At 42.3% G+C, this 23,365-nt stretch overlaps 1 protein-coding gene across 2 annotated transcripts in view; it reads left to right on the top strand.

Moving 5' to 3' along the window:
• PGM5 (phosphoglucomutase 5) overlaps positions 1–23,365 on the top strand; it is a 194,054-nt gene that overhangs the window by 124,076 nt on the left and 46,613 nt on the right. For both annotated transcript variants that reach the window (XM_060299977.2, XM_030877055.3), the window contains 2 exons: positions 12,199–12,334; positions 15,901–16,084. In XM_060299977.2, the coding sequence (XP_060155960.1) occupies positions 12,199–12,334; positions 15,901–16,084 (320 nt within the window). The remainder of the gene's footprint in view (positions 1–12,198; positions 12,335–15,900; positions 16,085–23,365) is intronic.

The raw sequence follows: 23,365 nt of genomic DNA, 5'->3' as shown, positions 1-23,365 counted from the left end.
TGAGCTGAATGTGTAAGAATCACCTGGGAAGCTTGCTAAAAATATAGATTTTTTCTATCCTATCCTTGCTTGGAATCCCTGGCAAGGTGGAGCCTGAGAGTCTGCATTTTAAATAAGTATCCTCATGTAATTCTGATGAGCAGTCAGGAGTAGGAAACATTACTCTAGTGAAAACCAGTATTTGTTTTTCATCAGGAAAGGTAGAAAGAGTGTGTCTGAGATGCCACCCCAAGTTCGGTTCAGGAAGTCTAGAGGCCTGGAATGTGAAGCTGATGATTACGTTCAAGACCCTCACCTGCCACCTACAGACAAGCCACATGGTCTCTCTGACCCCTTACAATTCCAGCCTGTAAAAGTCAGCTGATCACAGGAGCTCCCCATCTGCCTTGGGATATAGTTCTCAAAACCAAGTGGGCTAATTAAGGAAGGAGAAAGCAGAGAGATGGCAAGATTTTAGACCTGAGACTAGGGAGACGCTTCTAAAACTTATCAAAGCTTTCTCTAGTGGAGGCCTTTTTGAGTGCCCCTGGGGCATGGAGCTGTGTACCAACTAGGAAAGCATAGTTTAGTGCCAAGAAACCTTGAAAATATGGATCTGCCTCAGGCTCAGGAATGCCAAGCTTTTTGCCCAAGAGATGAAGGATATACCCTGAGTGGAAATTTCCCTCAGGGGAAAATCAGCCGGCATCTTGAGCTCCCAGAACTTTCCAAGGTAACAAGCTGGTGATAGGATCAGAGTTCAGGCTTCTCTCCTGTGGAAAGGTGCAGGTCCTGGACAATAGGGAGCCTATATTTATTGCTCTGTCAAAGAACCAAGGTCATTTCAGAAGCCAAATCATCTTTTGTGCTAGAGCCAGATATTCATCCACTTCCTGGGAAGGGCTTTGGAAAACTCTTTTCCGAGAGAAAGGAGAACATTTTACAAATCCTTTAACAGAAGAAAGCTGTTCATCTAAATGGCATTCTGGCTAACTCTCTCAAGTTCCAAATTGGAAGGAATCTGGACTTGTTCCCATACACAAAAGGGGATGTACTAAAATACTAAAACTAAGAGCTAAAAAACCAAAAACTTTGAGGTTTGGGGGCAATTTCTTGATGATGCTCTATTGGTTGCTATCATTGTCATCAGTTTTGTAAGAAGTCATACCATCTGGGCAGTGTATGAATTATCACGCCAAAGCTTGTCCCTTTACAGGTAACATAAAGAATTGCTCTGTTTGTGAATGCCTGGAAGACCTCCAAGCTGATCACCATCTTGAGTATTACTATTACTTTTGTTATGTATTTTTAAAAAGTTAATGTCAGTAGCCATATAAATTTGCCAAATAAAATCAGGCAATACAACAGTGTTTTCTCTTTCCAAGAAAGTGCTCTCTGTTGAGTTCTTCACAATAATAACAATTATCTTTTTAAACGAGCACTTAGTATGCACTGGGGGCATTGCTAAGCCTTTTGTATACCTCCATCTCTTTCTGGAAATTTGGAATTGAATCCAGGTCTCCTGGCACCAACATGACTTGTCCCTCATTGTCACACCAACTTTTTTCACTGTGAACTCTGGTGCTCTTGACCTTGGCAATTTTTATATCTCTCCAGTCTCTAGCACAAAAGGAAGAGGCCCAGAGTATGTATGTGTTTCATTCACAGGAAATCTCGAGTATCTTTCCAGTCTTTTGAGATTTTTCTGGATCCCTCTGCTTGCCATGCAACCGTAAATGCCCTGAGGACAGGGGCCATGGCTCTCTTGCTCAGCTCTATTTCTTATATATATGATAGGCTTTGAGTGATTGTGGGTTGGATGGAAGGATGGAAAGAAGGAAGGAAGGAAGGGAGGGAGGGAGGGAGGAAGGGAGGAAGGGAGGAAAGGTGGATGGAAGGTAGATGGATGGAAGGAAAGAAGGGAGGAAGAAACAAAGAATTTCCATTTTGGTATTTCTTCTTTGCATTGTTAGTAGTTATATTTTTATCATCCTTGAGTGGTTGTATTTCTGGAAATCTGGGCATTAGGGTATCCCAAGATTTGGGAGAATTCATGAAAACAAAACCACATAAATATAGACCGGTTGGTAGGCGGTGAGGAAGGATTTTATGAATGATATTAAAATTGGAATTATATAAAATTTTGAAATAAACTTTTGGTACTTTCAATTATCACATCATTATTAGCACAAATTAATAGCGAACAAAGTGCTTCTAGGAAAATTCATTCCCAAGACCTGTGTTAATGAACAGATTAAAAAATTTAAATCCTGTTAAGTATTTATAATTCATTTTATTAATGTATTTATTTCCCGGGGGGGAGTGGAGGCTGCTGACAATTACCTGTAAATAGCCGTGTTCAATAGCGGCCAGGTTCCAGCTTTAGTGATCTTTTGTATATAAAGATCTTCTTACAGCCTTTAGCAGAGACATTCTCTGCTCTATTGTCTTATGGTTCATATTACTGACTTACTCTCTGGTTGCTTTGTGAATGGACATTTTATTTTCCATAACAGTTAAACAGTATATAACACTTTCAAGTTCCATACCTGCTTCTTCATCTGTATTTCACACATGAACTATGTACATCCTAACTCAAGATTAGGTTCACAGGAGTGCTGTTGAATATTGAATAGGTTTAACTGTCTCTTACTTATACAGTTATTTTTATTTAATGCCAGATTTTTTTAAGGTACAATAAAGGAAAGCTTTAGTTCATTCCCTATTTAGATAATCATTAACTCTACATTTGGCAGTTTTCACATCTGTCCAGTCTCTAGGCCAGAGAAGGAGGCCCATATATCTGTGAGTTTCAGATTATTGAGGTTCTACCACATTTCTTTCTCTTATTTCTGGCCGATTTGTGTACATTTGGCTGGGTAGCAGATGTGACGTGAGGAGGCTGTGATGACAGCATTATCAGCACAAGGAGAGCAATTTCTCTGCTGGGCAGATTGAAACAGGCTGTGTGCACATGTGCAATTCAATCTAGGCTGGGCCAGAGCACAGAGGTGCTGTGCTTGACACTCCCCAAGAGCCTCCTTGTAAACTCTGAAAACTGAAACTCTCCTCTGGACCCTCTACAAACTCTCAACCCCTGTGCTGGGCAAGAGAGCTCCCACCTGGAGTGGAAAGAATGTCTCCATCAAAAACAAAACAAAACAAAACCTTTTCTTGGGGTCGCCACAGTTCCAGTTCCACTGACCCTTTCAATGATGAAAAGTGGCAAGAGGGGTGTTGTGTGACACCAAAGTGTGGAGCAGAAAGAAAGGAATGGGGCCTCCCTCTGAGGCTGTGTCCACACTTACCCGTGCATGCTGGGACTGGGAATCCTGGGAAATCATTCTTCAATCTTCACGGATTGAAGAATTCCAAACAGACTAAGGGTTTCCTTTCACAGTGTCTACTAGGGGGCTTTTAACAAGGGGGCCCATCCCTTGGTATTTAAGATACAGTCCCTAAGGTTGTGCTTTGAGGCTTCCCCTGCTGCTCTCTCCCAGGTGCCAGGTAGCCCCACTGAGAACAAAGTACAATGCCTAAAGAGTGACAAGTCCTCAACCCTGTGGTGCAGGCTTTAAACCTGCTCGAGAGATTTCTGGTTCAGCTTATGACCAAGCAAGGAACAATTCTTAGAGGGTTGTGTTGTTCCCATCAGCACTGGAGACAAAGAAATGGGATGGGACATACGAGTCAGGAGGTCCCACTGTCCCGTACCTTGGCTTGCTCCTATGAGGGACAAGTGTCAGCTGACCAGCCCTGACGTAGTTAACGCTTTTTCCTCCTCTGGGATAGATGGGATAGATGGCCTGGCTGCTGTAGGCTGCTGTGTTAATGAAACAGTGCTAATACTTGTTATTTATTGAGCATCTCTTGAGTGATAAGTACATTCTTAGGGCCTCCTATATGTCATTTCACTGAGACTTCTTGACTCTAAAATGAACTAGGGACCATAATGACCACAGATAAGGTAATTGAGGCTTAGAGAGGAAAGTCGAACCACTGGCCAAGTTAACACGGCAGAGCCAGGATTCAAACCCAGTCTTGCTCTGCTGCTCCTGTTTAAGGACATGCCAAAGGTGTCCTTTTCTCCCATCTGGTTAATTCTTTTAGATGGGGATGGAAGGCATGCCGGGGACGTGGAAGAATGGTGTCATGTAAGCAACACAGCACCAGGAGATGACAGTTCCAGTTAGACCCAGTTAGACCTTGACTCCCCCTCTCTGTCATTGAACTTCCTTACACAGATCACTTCTTTGGGCCTCAGTTTCCTCATTCGTAAGCTGAATCTGTTCAATGGGATGATCTATAAAGTTTTTTCCCATATATCTTTTTAGGTTGCTTCTAGCTTTTAGTGAGGAGTGAATCTGATGAATCACACTACATACTAGAGTTTCACCTAATCATTCATTTACTCATTCAATGAAGGTTTACTGTGCACCTTCTATGAGCCAGGGCCAAGATAGAATGATGAGTCATTTCAGATACGGGTCCTTCCCTCATGGAGTTTACAGGGTGTTGCAACGGTCAGGATACTAGCCAAGAGCCCTGCTGCATTATTGTGTCAAACACTATTATTATTATTTTCATCATCATCATCAAATTTATTGTTACATAGCATTGGGAGCCAGGATGCCCACAGCACAGCATGAGCTACACGGTCGGTTACTGCCATCCTACCTTTCTGAGCTGACAGCTGGCTCTGACCCGCTTACATGCAGGACAGCTTTGTTTTCCAATTGTAAACATTTTAGAGCATTAATTTTTTAAGAAGCATTTCTTTCTTTTTTTTTTTTTTTTTTTTTTTTGTGGTACGCGAGGCTCTCACTGTCGGGGCCCCTCCCGTTGCGGAGCACAGGCTCTGGACGCGCAGGCTCAGCGACCATGGCTCACGGGCCCAGCTGCTCCAAGGCATGTGGGATCTTCCCGGACTGGACCACGAACCCATGTCCCCTGCATGGGCAGGTGGACTCTAAACCACTGCGCCACCGGGGAAGCCCAAGAAGCGTTTCTTTTTAAGCATGGAAAAGTGACAATTTTTCCATGAGCCCTGCTTTTTGGCCAGATTTAAAGAGCTGAACATGAGCAATTTGAGACACGGAAAAAAAAACAACAAAAACAACAACCTGTCACAGTTCAATAGCATGTTCTCAAATCTCCGATTCCCTGCAAGGGCTGCCTCCCAGTGTTCCCTCATGACTTCACTATTTTGAAAAGACAAATCCTTGAGTGTATAAAAAGAGGATGGAAAGAATTTCACTGCAAATTAATGAAAACTTCGTCTGTAAATGAAAAGGGTAAATCGATAGGAGAGGAGAAGTAAAGGGAAATTTGGCAACTTCTCCTGAATGTCTAGTGTGAGGAGGAAAAAATACCAATCCGTCACCCAGATCTTCAGAAGGGTTGCCTCAGGTCTAACCACCTGGGGCACTTTATCTGCCTCATTGCAGCTCCTGAGGACCACTGGCTTTACTGGGCATTTCCAGCAGTGGTTATGTCCACAGGCGTTGGAGCCAAACTGCCCAGGTGTGAATCTTCTTTTCACCCCTTAGTGGCCATGTGACTTCATGCAAATGACCTAACCTCAATCTCTTATCTGTAAAGAGAAGCTATCAAATTGTCAAAATTAGATAATAGATGTATAAAGTACTGAGTGAAGTGCCCGGTGCCTTGCTGTTATTCTTCCAAAAATGGAATTTATCTTGCTGTGTAACTGCATCAAGAACAAGTATACAGATATACTTCCTATCGTTTCTGCCTCTAGGAACTATGTGTGCTTAGATACGTGCTGTATATGCACATATCCTGAAAACCGTCAGGAACCTCTTTGAGCAAGTGGCCTTCCTTATCAGCTGGCCGGCCACCTTGGTATGCATGGGATGGAAAGGTTTCCTGGGACATTGTTCATTTCCTGTTAAAATGGGGAAAGTCCCAGGCACACCAGGATGAGTTGGTTACCCCACACTTGGCAAGGCCCTCACAAGATTTCCAGACAAAAGGGGTGGGGGAACACCATGATACTGAAGCTGGCTCCAGTGAGAGGCCCCCCCCTGACTAGGGCCAGGGGCATCCATTGAACTAGAGACCAATGACCACTTTCCTTTAGTGCCAAATTTGAGCAAATAGAGGAAGAGGCCTAATTCACTACCCCTAAGTAATCTGCCCCCGATATGGGACTGTTTTGAGTAGGTTTCTCTTAAAACAGGTTCTCAACTCTGGCTGCTCATAAAAATTACCCCAAGGAATTAAAAAATATATATACTGATGCCTGGGTCCCATTGCCAAAAATTCTGATTTTATTGGTCCGGGGTGGGGCCTGAGCATTGGTATTTTTAATAAGTTCTTTAGGAGATTCTAATGGGTAGCCTGGGTTGAGAACCACTAACTTATTTCTAGCTTGGAGTTGGCAACAGGTGCATAATGATTTATATTTTCCCAAATGACAAATTCAGACTTTCCTGATCTGAGTTTCAGCTGAGATGACTTGATCTTTTAGTAACATGTGTGGTGTTTTATTGAGTTGATTTGCCCGTGCTGGCATTTCCATTTGAGGAAAATTCCTTTGAGATTGAGTACTCTCTTTTTTCCCCCCGTTTCTTTTATGTCAGTATACTTACTGGTGTACTGCCTAGCTCAAAGTAATATGGTTTTAAAGCTTGAGAAAATTCAAAGTCTAGTTTTAGGGAATAGAAGAGTAGGGATGTTTCTGATAAGAAAAAAATAGACCTGTTTTTGGTGTCAGTTTTTCCTGGAGTTGTGGCGGGGAGAGCTGAGCCCCTTCCTTCTGGTATCTGGGTGGGGATGACTGCTTTTCCAGGCTGGTCAAAGCAAGTCTGAGTGGGCTTCAGGCTGGGCTAGCCTGGATAGAGGAAGACCAGTTGAGTGGTACTTACAGGCTTTGGAAATATGGGTTAAAGCTTCTTGCAGTGTTCTGAACCAGGTGGCAAGCTCTGGCTGCACCACCAGCCAGAAATCCAGAGGAAGCAAACTTCAAAAATTGTACTGTATTACTCAATGCTAAGGAGAAATGAGCTATTAAGACATGGAGGAACCTGAAATGCATATTACTAAGTGAAAGAAGCCAAACTAAAAAGTCCAATGATTTGATAATCTGGAAAAGGCAAAACAATAAAGATAATAAAAGGATTAGTGGTTGCCAGGGGCTACTAGGGAGGGAAGGATGAATAGTCAGAACACAGAGGAACTTTAGGGCAGTGAAACTGTTCTGTATGATACTGTAATGGTGGGTATATGTTTGTCAAAACCCATAGAATGTACAACACCATCAGTGAACCCTCACCTGAACTATGGACTTTGGGTGATGATGTGTCAGTGTAGGTTCATCATTTGTAACAAACAGCCCACTCTGGTGCAGGATATTGATGGTGGGGAGATTGTGTTTGTGTGAAGACAGAGACTCTTATGGAACTCTCCGTTCTTTTCATTCAATTTTGCTAGGAAGCTAAAACTGCTCTAAAAAATAAAATCTATTAAAAATTGTACAGGCAATAGTATGCATGTATAAATATTAGTGCCGAAGAATTTTTTTCTGGAATCTCATGTTCTAAAGATGGAGCAGCTGTGCATATATGAAGTAAAAGAGCTATTTTATTTGTTTTTCCCCAAACAACTGTATAACTGTTCACAGTGTAGAGATTTTGCCTGGGAAGATAGGGAGTGAAACACAGGCTGAGTGAGCCCCTCTTCGTGGGCTGTCAGCAATAGTAGAAATGCCCTAGGGGCTATTGGGATGAATCTGAAGCTTTGTCCTTGCTAGTGGAGTCTCCCTGTGAGGTGAACGAAACACATCCCCTAAGCCCAGCTTCCCCCAAGGCTAATGTTGACAGCTCAGCAGTGCACTGCCTTCCCTGTTCTCATTTTCTGTCAAGTCCTAAAGCCTTACAGTACATCCTGAACCTAATCCCAAAACCTGTGAGCCCCACGAGGGAGTCAGATACAGTCTCTATGCTCTAAATAGCTATTACTCAATCTAAGAAATGGGATGAGCAATAGGTTCAAAATTCATCACTTGTTCATCAGCGGTGTTGATCCCTTTAATATCCCAGCTAACCCTTGGTAGATGGGATTTCATGTTTTCAAATGTGAATTTGTACACACCGTTGACCACTTTAAAATTTTTTTCTTATAATGAAAATAATATACATTTATTGTGGAAATACTGCAAAGGAAAAAGAAGCAAAACATTCGCAGTTCTACTGCTTCAGAGATAACACTGTTAACAGCTGGGCGTGTATCCTGTTGATAACCTGTGCACACACATAAATACATATCTAAATGTGTTCTTCTACCAAAAAAATACTGAATACTCTTTTTTGGTAACCTGATTTTTTAACTTGTTTTAAAATTGGATGAACATCATTCCATGTGTTACCAAAGATTCTTATTCAATATTTTATCTATCTACACAAGTTTTTGTATGCATTTTCCACCATTTCCTATTCTTTAACAATTAGTATTCATTTTTCAACTTCTTCTTTTAGAAACAATTTTTTTTCCTTTTTATTATTTCTTCAACTTTCTCTCTCCTTTAAGCTGCTTTAGTGAATGTCCCTTTGACTAAAATTTAAGAAATAGAATAGCTGGGTCCAAAGCTGGTTGCTATTTTAAGGCTGTTGATTATTATTGCCAAATTATTCCACCAAACTGTACACGTTTACACTGGTACTTTGCTAGTACTAGGTGTTCCCCTGCCCCTAATGAACGCTTGCTAATTTGAAAGTCCCCAGATGGGATTCCATTTTATGGACTTTTCTTTGACTGAGGTGAGATTGAACATTTTTTCAAATGTTTTTGACTGTTAATATTTTTCTCTTGAAAATTGCTCATTTGTGCCTATCCACCCAGTTATCTATTGGGGTTCCTCTTTTTCTGATTAACTTATAAAAACATTTTTAATATAAAGTCTATTAGTCCTGTCATATATAGTGTCAGCATTTCTCGCATCCATTTTCACTCTGTTTATAGTGGGGTTTTAGGAAACCATTTGATGCCTTTGTATTTTCTGCACTTCCTGTTGAATTTATCTGTCACGGATACGGCATTATAGTTCACTTGCCTCAGAGTTATTAAAAGGAAAGTTGTTTCCCCAAAGCCCCCTCTAAAGCACATTATGAGAGTTCAGTGGAATCATGTGTGTGTAATTGCAAGTCATCAGTGTCTCTATCCCCCACCTCAAACAGCTGTAAAAAGCACAGTTAATTTTTCTTGATCATTGACCCCTTATGAATCTGGGCAATGTTTAACTTGTAGGTGAGAATATCCAAGCCAGTTCACAATTTACTATGTGGCTGGCGACAAAGGGTTGAGGTGGGTTTGTGTGGGCTTTTTTTTTTTTTTTTTTGATTCTGCTAAAATAACTTTATGTCTCTCTCCCCTAAGTTATGACATCTTATCAGATGTCAGACTTATCATCTAATGGGTCTATCTCTAGGTAATGTAATCCAGCTGGAGATTCAAGGTATGCAAAGCCCATGTTTTAAAACAAAAAGGTATTTCTCTCTAGACAGTAAATAAAAGTGATTTTTTTTCAGCTGTAAAAGGACAAAGGATTTTGAAATTATCCCACTGGGCAGGGCTTCCTAGACTTCTTTTTTTGCACTAGGCCATGGAGCTAACCCAGCATCTTCCAAATTTCTTCCATTTTTGTAGCAGTGTGCAGAGTGCCTTGGATGGGACTAGAGTCACTCCATGCTGTGATGATTAAAAGCCCAGGGTCTTCTCAGGCTAGAAGATGTCTAACTAGAAGATGTCTGGTTCTCACAACCAGACATCTAAAAGTGTCATCAGCAGACCATTGACCAGTGTATGGAGGAGTCAAAGACTTGATCATTTCTCCTTTTAAGTATCTTCACTGTCCTCTCAAGGTTGTATGTTTTTCTTTTCGAGGAAAAACATTTAACATTTAACACTGCAAATGTACCAAGAAGTATAAATGGTCCATAGCTTTGGTGAGACATTCTCAAAGCTGCCTAACTTAACTAAGGTGTATTGTTTCAGTCCATTTTCAAAGTTTAAACAGTTCTGTGTCATTGGGTCTTCCTTTCTGAGTTTCTATGTTTCATAGCCCTGAAACCCAAGTACTGTTGTCCATTCTTATTGCTCTGTTGCAAGAAGAAATGATCCAACCCCTGGTCCCAGTCTCCTGGTCTTAAGACATTGCTGTAGCTAGAGTCAGAGGATAAAATTAAATGAATGACTGAGAACAATTTGCCTCAAAGCACGTTTTGAGGAATCAGCACCAGGTTGGTACTTTATGTGAATTACCAGTAAGATCGACAACCAGACAACCACTTGTGACATCCCAGTCATTGATCCAAATGCCTGGGCGTATTTAGTTACTTCATCATGATAGTAACCCATGAGGGAGGGGCTATTACTTCCCTATGTTACAGATGAGGACAGCAAGTCACACAAAGGTCAGTGGCTGAGCCAGAATTTGAATGTGAGCAATCTGACTCCAGAGCCTACCCACTGAGTGTGATTAAATTCATATGACAACCCGACAAGATGGGTGATAGTGTCCCCATTTTACAGATGAGAAGCTGAGACTCAGAAAGGTTAACAACTTTGCGATAACTTCTCACATTCCGGGGTAGTAGAAGAGTTTAGTTTTAAACCCTAATTCCAAAGCCTTCCCCATGCTTTTTCCATTATATCACCTTTCTTACACTACAGCACATTCCTTTGTATTCAGGACAGAGCTTACAATTGGCCAATAGACAGATGCTTAAATGAGCCTCCAACATATTCCTCTGGGTTCTTTTTGCACAGGAAGCTACCTGTTTAGCCTGCACACTTGATCGTGTGAATGCCACAATATGAGCTGCCTCTCTTTCTATGTAAATAGCTAGAGGAATAAGCTTCCCAGTTCCTTCCTGCCTCAGGGACTTTGTGCTTTGTCCCCAGATCTCTGCATGGCTGACTCCTTCTTCTCGGGTATCAGCTCACGTATCATCACTTCAGCGGGGCTGACCCTGACTACCTGTATTCGTTTCCTAATGCTGCCATAACAAATTACCGAGAACTGGGTGGCTTAAAACAGCAGAAGTTAATTTTCTTCTAGTTGTGGAGGCCAGAAGTCTGAAATCAGGGTGTTGGCAGAGCCATGCTTCCTCTGAAGTCTTTAGGGGAGAACCTTTCCTTGCCTCTTTCAATTTCTGTTGTCTCCCTGCCTTCCTTGGCTTGTGGCAGCATAATTCTCATCCCCACTTCTGTCTTCACATAACCTGCTCCTTTGGATTTCTCCTCCCTGTGTCTTCTCTTCTCAGAATACTTGTCATTGGATTTTGGGCCCACCTGGGTAATCCAGGCTGATCTCACCCCAACATCCTTAACTTAATTATATCTGCAGGACTATTTCCCCAGATAAGGTCACATTCACAGGTTCTGGGTGGCCATATCTTCGGCGGGTAGAGTGGGGTTAGGGAGTACCATTCAACCCTACTCTAGGTGAGCTGCACTGCCCTAGTAAGGAAGTCTTTGCTGATATCGTGCTCTGTGACATTATCACCCAGTTTAATTTTTTTCATAGCTCTTGTCCTTATTTGACACATGTTGTTCTTTCATCTACTTTCCTGTCGCCTCCCTGCCTTCTTGAATTCAAACTTGTTGAATAAAGAGCTATCCTGTTCACTGCCGTATCCCTAGTACCTAGACCAATGCTTGGTGTACTGTAAGGATCACCGAATATTTACTGAATGAACGATACCATTAGTCAAATGTGATGTCAGCTTGGCTCTTGGATCCTTTCAACAACTTCCAGGATTTTATTTTACTTTTTGATATTGTTTTGTGTTATTTGAATTTCGGTTGCATACTTTTAGAAATGCAAGTTTATTATGGGACATGGTTTTTTTTTTTTTTTTGTGGTACACGGGCCTCTCACTGTTGTGGCCTCCCCCGTTGCGGAGCACAGGCTCCAGACGCACAGGCTCAGCGGCCATGGCTCACGGGCCCACCCGCTACGCGTCACGTGGGAGCCTCCCGGACCGGGACACGAACCCGCGTCCCTTGCATCGGCAGGCAGACTCCCAACCACTGCGCCACCAGGGAAGTCCTGTGGGACATGTTTTTCACACAATAGATAAATATATCCTACCATTTCAATGTAACACTCAAGTGCTAACTGGTCTTCATAGTTCATTTAGCTTTAACTTTTCCCCCGTGAACAAATCTTCAGCAGACTGTTCCTTTCTCCCATAGGCTCTGATCACCTCCGGGAGAAAGATGGCCTCTGGGCTGTCTTGGTCTGGCTCTCCATTATCGCTGCCCGGAAGCAGAGTGTGGAGGAAATTGTCCGAGATCACTGGGCCAAATTTGGCCGCCACTACTACTGCAGGTGAGAAGGGCAAGGGTCTCTGTATGGACCCTGGGAAACTGCTCTTAGAGAAGGTTTTTTTTAAAAAAAAAGTGGGCTAGAACCTTAGGAGGGAGGCATCTTTCAGGAAGATCTGAGGAGCAGAGACGCTAGAGCCAGATAACCCTGAGAGGTGGTAACAGTGGTGTCAAGGAGTACCCCTCCCCTGGTGACACCCCTCTGTCATCTTTCATCCTGCCTGTACGGTGGGCAGCCATCCCCAGAGGGAATCTGAACTACAGAACCTTGAAAGGTCCTTTGGTGGCCATGAAAGTTGTACAGTCATACTGGGGGCTTTCCTTGTTGGCTCTCCACCCATAATTATCAAGGAAAACGAGGCAAAGACAGAAGTTCCCACTAATGGTCCAAACTGTGACCAAGATGCCTGAGCTGGCATCCTCTGAAGGGACCACATGGCTCAGGAGCCCCAGATTTTGCTAAAGTTTTGTCCGCATGAAAGGAGTTACAGAAAAAAGAAATATTACCCTGGGAAGGAGGGAGGGGAAAGGTCAGTGGCAAAGAGCTTAGGGTTGGGGGTTTCTACCACTTTCCTGTTGTTGAAGCAAGCGATGGGGGCAGAGTCTTCTGGCTGTGTGGCTGCCTGCTAGATATGCTAGTACCAAGCCATGGTTTAGGGGGAGCAGTGGTCGGAAAGGATGTTAACTGTGGAGAATGTGGGATTAGGGCAGGGAATCCTTGGGTAGTCTCAGCGGCTCTCTGTGTATTAAAAACAGAGACGGTGCCTCATTGGCTTTGCTTATGAATAGTTAACTACTTTGGATGTTTGGTTGCGTTTCAAGAGCTTAAGGGACAGAAAGAAAGCTTTAGACTTCCCTTATAAGGTGATTGTTTCTTCTCTTAAGAGGTCATTTACTTAAATAAATATCAGAGAATAAGGAAGCCTGTGATAGTTTTCAGTAGAATCAAAGAGACTGCAGTACTGTGGGAAATGTAGACAGCGCCATCATATTCTTGGTGTCTGTTTAGTTAAGAAGGCTGAGGATGTGACAGGCGGGAAATCACCTCAAATTATTCATTGTGTTATAATAAGGACTCTCAAGGCAGGCGGGAACTTGTTTTATTCACTAGTATTTCTAACAAGTGCCCAAAATCCTGATTCCTGTGGGCTTTTTTGGCATACCAGAGGGACCAGTTGGCACAGCAAATTGTTTTATTGCCTGAAGCTGCTCCAAAAACTCCAACCTGATAAAATATATTATGACTGCCAGCCTCTGGCTTAGTGAGATCGCTCTGAGTCAGGGATGCGTTCCTCATAATTTGTGGAATGATTATCTAGCTTTCTGCCAGCATTTTGAAGACATGGTATTATGATAAGTGTACTTGTAATATAGTTCATTTTTTCGTGGCCAAGAGGTTACATGACAATTACTTTTTTCATAACAAATACCATATTAGAGAATATAATGCAGTGGAGGTATAAATTCTTGTAGGACTTTGAATTATGTTTCAGATTTCTGTACAAGGAGATCACAGAGATAAAGAAAAAGGCAAGGGAATAGGTAGAATGAAAGTAAACATTTCCTTCAGCCTCTGGGAAAGGTAGGTTAAAAGTGCTTGTGAAAGAAAATGATTTCTAGCCTGACGGCTTTCTTGGTGGGGAGGAGATAATCAAACAATTTTGGCTTAACTAATACTGAGCCTGCAGTTGTATCTGAGAACCCAGATGATTTTCCTTGTGTGAGTGGACCCCAGAAGGAATTCTCCATTTTGAAATTTCTTTCCTTGAAAGTGTGTTGGTGGTGGCGATGGTCAGAGGGGGTGTTTTGGGGTAGTGAGGGGAAGGTAGAAAGTGTGTTGTTGGGGGTGATGGTCAGAGGGGGTGTTTTGGGGTAGTGAGGGGAAGGTAGTGCTAGAACCTGCATGTGCATGAAGATGAGCATTTGGGCAGCTGGTCTGATGACCTCAGCCATAGACTGGATGTGACCTGTCACATTAGCGTATTTTCTCAACTTCTGAATCTCTTTCAGTGCCTCTCTGTCTCCTGCTACACCCTCTTATCCCAACCTCCTGCCCCTCTCTGCTTGGCTAGGTTTTACCTTCCCAAAAAGTAATCTTTAAAGAGAATCTAGGATTAGAACACACACCTTGTGTAAGAGAGAACAGAAGAGAGGGGGGATGCAGGTGCAGGGGACCCATTGTTAGCCATGGTATCATTCCTTTCAGCCAATACCCTGTTGTCTGCTGAAGTCACAAAAGGTCTTGGGTGGAAAAAAGTAGTAACAACCATTCAGATCTTCCTTCTTTAGTTCACTCTGAGAACTCACCTTCTTTCCTGTTTACAGAGAGCCCAATGTGAGATCCCACCACAGCTGCGTGAGCACAGCTGCCCCACCTAGGGCTTCCTTCTTAAACAGAGCCCCGTGGGTGTGCCATAAGGACTTGGTCAAAACCATCTGACATCGGGAAAGACCATTCCTTATGGCAGTGACTAAGAATAAAAGTAATTAATAGTTTTAAGCACTGGCGTCGGGCATTGTGCCAACTACTTGGTATGCATTATCATATTTAAACTCCACAACAACAAATGAGATAAGGGTTATTTTTAGTCTTTTTTTTTTCCCTAATCACCTCCCAGCCCCATTGTTATATTTGATGTTCTTGGCTAGGGGGATCTTCTTTTTAATGGAACAATTGTGATATTTCTTCCAAGTTTCCAAGAGGGTTTTATGGTACATTGAATTCCCTTCCTCCTTCTCTCTTCCCCTGCCTTGATTCCTCTCTCTCCTTCCTTTCTTCCTTCACATCCTCCCATCTTTCATTCCATCACTTACAAAAAACACTACTTGTCAGAAGCAACAGAGAACAAAACAGGTAAGATCTCTACCCTCCTGGAGCTTACAGTACTCAGGGGCAAAGACAAGAAATAAGGAAACAAATATATAAACAAAGTAAATACAGATTGGGGTAACTACCAAAAGAAGAAATAAAGGATGATAAGAGGCGGGGGAGAGATAGAGGGAAGCTACCTTAGATGACTGGTCAGAGAAGGTCACTTTCTAGAGGTAACACTAAATTTGGAAGCTGAAGGAAGGGAAAGTGTCAGCTATTTGAGTAGCCTGGGGAAGATTGTACCAGGGAAAGGAAACAGATAGCAAGAGCAAAGGCCCAACGAAGGGAAAGGGCAAAGTGTCTCTGAGGACTGAAGAGGGGGCCCATGTGGCTGGAGCATAGCGAACCAGAGCGAGAGTGGGACAGAGTCAAATCAAGGACGTGGGCAGGTCAGATCCCACAGTGCCTTGTAGGCTGTGGTTAGGGTTTTGACTCTTGCTGTCAACATGACAGGCATTTTTGGAGGGATTTAAAGGAAAGGATTGGCATGATTTGATGTTTACAAGATGATGCTGGCTGCTGTGTGGGGAATGAATGGAGGGCTGGCAGGGGGAAGAGGGGTGACCAGCTGCAGATGCTTCTCTGTGCTGTTCTTCTTTAAACAAAACCAATGATTAAATGACCTTGAGAGGCCCACCCAGCTGCTGGTTCTCTGATAAGATTTGTGTTTATCCTGTGTCCTGCTCCTCCCTCACCAGGTTTGATTACGAGGCGTTAGAGCCCAAGACGACCTATTACATCATGAGGGACCTGGAGGCCTTGGTCACAGACAAGTCCTTCATCGGCCAGCAGTTTGCTGTGGGGAGCCACGTCTACAGTGTGGCGAAGACAGACAGCTTTGAGTACGTGGACCCCGTGGATGGCACTGTGACCAAGAAACAGGTACTTGCTATGAAATCGCCAGAACAGGTTATCAAGCAGAGGAGGGGTGGTGTGCGGTGGGGATGCAAAATATCCTACAACTGGAGAGATCTTCAGCGATGATCTGCTCCGAGCCCTTCATTTTACAGATGAGAGCCCTGTGGCCAGGAGAGAGGAAAGCCCTCGGCAAAGGTTACCTACCTCCTTAATGGCAGAGAGTGGATTAGAATACAGGGCCCTGGCTCTCTGTCCAGTATTCTCTCCACTTGGTAACTGATGGGCCAACACCACAAATAGATTTAGACCCAACATTTCTTTCTGAAATGTTTGCAGCCTGCAGTCCCTCTATATAGTGGCCATGACTGGTGACAGATTCAGAAAAGTTTCCAAGAGCAAGGGATCCCTTTCCTTGGGACCCCCAGGTACAGGGATGTTTCACCTTTTATTACCTTATGTCATTACCTTATGTCAATGATAGGAGCTTAGCCAGATGGGTTTGTTACTCCTGGTAGGGGAAGAGACAATTGGAAATTTTGCCCCACAAACCCCAAAGTAAGATTTGTGGTGGAGAATTATATTAAATGAAAGATAAGTGGCAAAATCAACCACAACTTTTATTATGATCTCATCTCTGTGAATTGTATGAGAGATGTTGAAAGCTATTACCATTATTTTTCTTCTTGATTTTGTTTATTTATTGGCTATGGCAATGTTGGCCACTCTGGGAGCACATTTTAACATTTATAGTCTAAATAAGACACTGAGTAATGTTAAGAGGAGTTCCATTCTAAAATCCCCAAATTCTTATCTTCTTATACGTGCTTCACCAAGTACAGACAACAAAATAAATCAGAAGCTGTAGGCTTTAGGGGACTAGATGTAACGGTAGATATTGCTATTTTTATTTTGACTGGTGTTTCATACATAGTCCTTGCCCTAGGGTCCCCTGACTTGCCGATGTTCCAAAGCCCATTACCCTCCTGTTACTCTTGTTATATTCTCCCTCTGGTCTGCTTAATTTTGTAGTGATCTTTCATCTCTATCAAAATGTCAGTCTTTCATTCTTGAAGGCCTTCCATGGCTGGACAAATTCATTACAGTCTTACTTTGGAAAGGTGTAGGGTAGTGGAGAAAGTAGTGTTTAAGAAGTTTGAAGACCCAGAATTGAATCCTATCCCTGCCACTTATTAGTTGGGAAGGTTGTTGGATTTCTTTGAGCCACAGTTTCTTCCTCATCTGTGAAACATCTATCTCACAGAGTTGTTTAAGAAATAGAACGAAATAGCATACATAAAAACTCCTAACCTTTACGCAAGGCTTTGTAGTTGTGATTTGTTTTGCACAAGGATGCTTTCTTGTAGAATGGATTGAATTCTCTCCAAAATAATACCAGTGAATCCCTGGAGATATGAAGCCAGCACACAGCACATGTGCATCTTTGAGCCTCCATGTCTCAGATAATCTATTCCAGTTTGGTACCATATTTTCACTTCTGTTTCACACAGGGTCCTCAGAACAAACTTCCCTAATCCAAGACTTATTTTGTTGTTGTTACTGTAGAATTTAAGAGTCGTAAAATACATGCTTTCTAAAGTATCCCTGAGAGGTTTTTTGTTCCCTGATGAGGAAGGCTTGAAAACTATTCCTTGAAGGGAATGTCTAGTCATTGGTAGGTTCTGGACCATATCAACTCATGCAGAGCTTGTTTGTTGAGCTCATTTGTTTATGAGCTCAGCTGTTAAATCTACTAATACTCTACCTTGTTTCTTCTTCAATGAACTCAGCATTTGGGTGCTTTTTTTTTCTTGGCTTTTCTTTAATCATTCACACCAGGCTAATTCCTCAACTGGATCTCAAGTTTGGACTTCGATTTATTCTGTGTTCCTCCTCTTCAGCCCTGAATATTGGTTTCTGTTTTTACTCCGGCATTTATTGATGTTTTCCCCATACTCTTTCATCTGTCCTCAAAGGTGACCATAAATAGATAAGTGCTACCAGGACCTGCTCTTGGGAGTTTCTCAAGTAACAAAGGAAGGGTAGTTTTTCATCTTCCTGGATTCCAGGACCCAAGTGATACCTTCATTAGCTGGTGGCCCTGAGTCACACTAGAGATTCTTGCTGGTCTGGGTTTGGCTCAGTGAGGGTTTCGGGAGATCAGTTAACACTCAGCGGCATCCCTATTGTCAGCAAGCCACAGATGGTTCTTTCACCACAGTTGTTCCTGTTGGAACAGAGGGGAAATTCCTCCACAGGTGTGGCCATTGCTAATCTTTCACCACTGAGGACCATGTTTCAGCACTCGTGGGATGTCAGTAGTATCAGCATTCACCTCAGGGGACAGTTGAGTCTGGGGCATAGTTTATGCAACGTTGTTGCAAAATAAACTATCCATTCCTAAAAGACATATTTGAATTTAAATAAACTAGTATTATTTTTAAATAGTCATAAAGTGCTTTGGTGCATTCATTCAGTAGGTATTTCTTGAGAGCCTATCAAATGCATAATATTGGCTTTTTTCATGGTGCAGTTTTTTAATATAAATATATAACTGCTCTATTGAGATATAATTCGCATAACATACCGTTCACCTATTTAAAGTGTACCATTCAATGGTTTGTAGTACATAGAGAAAGTTGTGCAATTGTTACCACAATCAATTTTAGCACATTTTTTAATCAATCTCCCCCCAAATAAACCATCTACTCTTTAGCTATCATCTCCCTTCTAACCCCTGGGAACCAATGATCTACTTTCTGTCTCTATAGGTCTTCCTATTCTGGACATTTCACATAAGTGGAATCATATAATATGTGGTCCTTTGTGACTGGCTGCTCTCACCTAGCACAATGTCTTCAGGGTCTATCCGTGCTATACCATATATCACTACTTCATTCATTTTTATTGCCGAATAATAATTCCACTGTGTAGATAAACTACATTTTGTTTATCCACTCAGTTGATGGACATGTGAGATGGTTCTACTTTTTTACTATTATGAATAATGCTGCTGTGAATATTCATGTAGGTTTTTGTGTAGACGTAGGTTTTCAGTTCTCTTGGGTACATACCTAGGAGTGGAATTACTGGATCAAATGGTTAACTCTCTGTTTAACCTTTAAAGAAGCTGCCAGATAGTCTCCAAACACAATTGTACTATTTTACACTCCTACTGGCAGTGTATGAGGGTTCCAATTTCTGCACACTTCCACCAACCCTTGTTATTATGTTTTTTCAATTATAGAATACTGTAACTTAAAAATAGTCTACTATATTATGGGTTATTTCAAAATTAAGATACAAGGAGACTTAACCTCCACAAGGAGAAACAGAAGTATGCTTCACCTAGCAAAACTGAAAGGAAACATAATAATGTAACATCTCTCTTTGCTGTCGGAGGCCGATTGCTATGGTTTCTCCAGTGTTCTGTCATGTTGGAGTCAGACAGACATAGGTTTGAAGGCTGGCTTTGTCACTGCCTAGATTTGTGGCTTTGGGCATGTTACTTAACTTCTTTGAACCTCAACACAGTGAAGGAGAGGGGGAGGGCATGCTGATAATTACCATATAGGGTTATGGAGAAGGTTTTAGGAGAAAGACTTATAAAGCCCCCAGGCACAGTAGCTAGTACTCATTTGATGCTCAAGAAATATCAGTTCCTTCCCCCTTATCAGAAGCCTTAACTTGACTGCATGTCAGTCTGAGGAAAGGGCGTGAGTGGCATTTAAGTGTATAGGCTTAAAGTCAGATTGTCTTGGATTTGAGCTTCGGCTCTGCCACCTCCTGGCTGGGTGATCTTAGGCAAGTTACTCAACCTCCCTGTGCCTTTCTCTCCTATCTGTGGAAATAGGAATAGTAATTGTGGCTAACTCATACGGCCATTGGGAGAATTCAATCAGATAATAGATATAAAGTCCTAGTACCTAATAAACATTAATAACTGGTTAACTAAAATAAGTTATGCTAAAAGAGCATCCTTGGGAAAGAAAGATTTTGGCATTTAATGAACCATAAATGATAAGCAAAGCAGTGGGGAAGAGCATATACAACAACAACTTTGCAGGGTGTCACGTGAAGATACGGGAAGGCCCCGTCAGTTTCTGAGCTATCTGTGAATTGATTCAAACTCACATTTCTCTGCCTCCCCCCACGGCCCCCCACCCTCCATCACACATACATTTTGCTTCAGAAAGAAAAAGGTTTTTTAAGGCAGCTCTGTCCCCTTTTTGTCCTTGATTTGAGGTCAGAGTCAGGAAACAGACCGTGGGGGAAAAAAAAAGCTGTTTTACATGTATCTCTAGAGATAAGAAATGCTTCTCCATCCAAAATGAAATGAAAATCCTGTTCTGGTGATAAGCCATCCCTCCCACCTGCACCCACCATCTACTCCACTCCTATGGAAATGTTCAGCAAAATCTATCCTGCCGGGCTTCCCTGGTGGCGCAGTGGTTGGGAGTCCACCTGCCGATGCAGGGCACGCGGGTTCGTGCCACGGTCCGGGAGGATCCCACGTGCCGCGGAGCGGCTGGGCCCGTGAGCCATGGCCGCTGAGCCTGCGCGTCCGGAGCCTGTGCCCCGCAGCGGGAGAGGCCACAGCAGTGAGAGGCCCGCGTACCACAAAAAAAAAAAAAAAAATCTATCCTGCCTGTGAGATCCTGTGGAGGTCATTCAAAGAGCAAGAAGGAACCCCCTGAAGTACTCATCCCCTGATGTGAATTCCCAGGGACCTCACTGGCCTCACTGTGGCCTGTCGGGTCTCATGGAATTTACTATGGCTGCCTCCAAGTGTCTGATATTTTTGTGACCTTGGGTGCCAGGAGAAAAGTTGATGTGTGTCTTCCATTAAACAGAACCCAAGAGAGGCTCTGATTTAGAAATAGCAGTTGAGAGGCGTGGTTCAACAATCGCAGCTCGTCTTTCTGTGGTCCCATGAGGATGTGTCACTTGTTATTTTCTGGTAAAATCTAGTCACATGAATGAATGATGATGGTTTCTTCAAATACGAGTGGGAAAAATAGCCAGTAGCTACTGTGAGAGTAGGGGAGCAGTTGGATCAAACTGCTGACTAATTTAAGAGGTTCTTGATTTATGCCTTATAAATAGATAGGAGAGATGAGGAAGGGTTAGACGGCTCCTGAAGGCATGAAGGGTGGCCCAGTCTTTCCTCAAGGATGGATTCATTGTGCAAATATCAAGATTTTCCATGGTGCTTGGCGCGCTCTCTCTTCCCTCAACCATCACTTTCCCCGGGAACATTATCAATACTCAGATTATCTGTTAGTGTTTTCCTCCCCATCTCATCCTTCTAGCCCTGACTATGAGACTCTCCGGCTTTGGGAGAAGGGATGCTCCAATGCCGGTGCTGTGAAAGAAAGACAACTTCACAAATGGTACCAGCACTGAGTGATGGCATATTGCCACCAGGGTGGGCATCAGTCCAGAACTATGACCTGTATTTTGAAAATTAGCTTTGAAATGAGAAACCTTGATACTTCAGGAGCAATATTTAACCAAACAAATCTCTCTTTATGTCTCATCCAACTCCTTTATTTCTATTTAAAAGATCAAAACTCATTAAATTCTATGAGTGCTGAAGTCATTTGCAAGTAAAAGTTCAGCTGATATTTAAAAAAAAAAAAAACTGATGTAAATAAATGCATACCAGTTAGCTGATGTGGAAAACCAAATCCAATTTGATTATGTCAGACTAACTTTGAGCTTATTAATACCTCTTCAAGTTATGCAGCCTGTGTGGAAACATTTTTGATGTTGTCCTTAACCTGGAAAAAAGAACCATTTGAAATTAGTTCAGAGACAAAGCACACTTTGAAGACTGATTCTGAAGTCAGTTTGCTTTTAGTGTTGTTATTTTAATATACAAGAAGGTGTCTGTACTTCTTAATTTTGGTATTTAGAAATAATAAAGAAAGTGAATTGGCAATCTTGAAATCACATTTCAGTCTGACATGTGGTGCTTCAATATATACTGCGGTGTTGCCAACTCCTGGTCAACAGATATAGAGAAGTTTACTGAGGCCTCGTCTCTGGTGGCCTCACATGAAGGCAACTGAACAGTCTTAGCTGGAAAATCTGGGGCCCCAGAGGGGCTCTCTACTCAGAGTTAACTGGTCATCCTTTAACTTCAAGCTTCAACTTTTATTACATTCCAATCAATGAACCAAGTGAGAGACTGTCATATTAACAATCCTTGTCCTATAATATGCCATTTGCTAGAGTGTGCTTTGGGCATCTAGAAGTAGAATTTAAGAAATCACTTCAGTCAGACTGGTTATCCCACCTACGGAATTTAGCTAAATCTGAATGTTAGTACCTATTAACAGTCCTTGAGTGACAGAAATGTTTAGGGAGTGAGGTATAATCGTTAAATGTATACTGTGATCAAACCTGGGTTAAAAAAATCCTTTTTACGTTGCAAGTTGTGATGTCTAAAAAAATTTCCCTTAATAAATACACCTTCCTTTCCCACCTTAGTACAACATGGTGAAGGTAGTAGAAGTTTGATTCATTCACGTCTGCATCCATTTAATGACTATTTTCCAAACACCTACCACATGCAGTCAGCTTCCTGGGCATTGAGGATAAAACAGCACACAGGACAGGCTAGCAGGGAAGGCAGACTGACATTAATCTTGTAATGACTTCAGAGTTTGTTTAACAATATTACAGAGAAATCACTTATTTGGAAGTGCATAGCAGAAGAAACAAACCTAGACTAGGGCTCTGGAAAGCTCTCCATGGGGAGATGATACTTAAGCTGGGTCCTGAAGAATGGTTGGAAGCTGACTCCGGCGAAACTATCTTATCAGACTACATGCTTTTCTTCCATCATATGTACTTAGACAGTTGTTTAGCTTTCCAGAGAAAGAGCTGGGTTTCCTATGGGCAATCACATTCCCCATGGGATGTTACAATAGCTGTGATTATGATTCTCAACTCCAGTGCTCATTCTACAACACTGTAGTTGTGGGAAATAGAGACAATTGGGCCGCTTAGTAGGATACCTTGAAAACTATGGATTAAAGAAATTTTTTCCTAATGGCTACTTTTCCTATGATTTTGCCTATTTGCCTTCCAAGGACCAAATATATTTTCAGTGCTTTGTAATGACCTGTCGGCTGATTTGGAAACAGAGAGAGGGAGACACTGTTTTTGGTTAGTTGGGAAGTTCTGACTCCCCTGCTTCCGATTTGTTGGAGTTTTGTTATAATGAATTACCTTCTCCTGACATAATTGATTGCTTTAGGGCTATCTTCTAAAATGTTGGTAGTAGAATCCTGCTAAGAT

This window comes from Globicephala melas, chromosome 6 (assembly GCF_963455315.2).
Source record: "Globicephala melas chromosome 6, mGloMel1.2, whole genome shotgun sequence".
Classification (NCBI taxonomy): Eukaryota; Metazoa; Chordata; class Mammalia; order Artiodactyla; family Delphinidae; genus Globicephala; species Globicephala melas.
The sequence above is the reverse complement of the archived record's forward strand: the minus strand, read 5'-3'. Positions and strand labels throughout refer to the sequence as shown.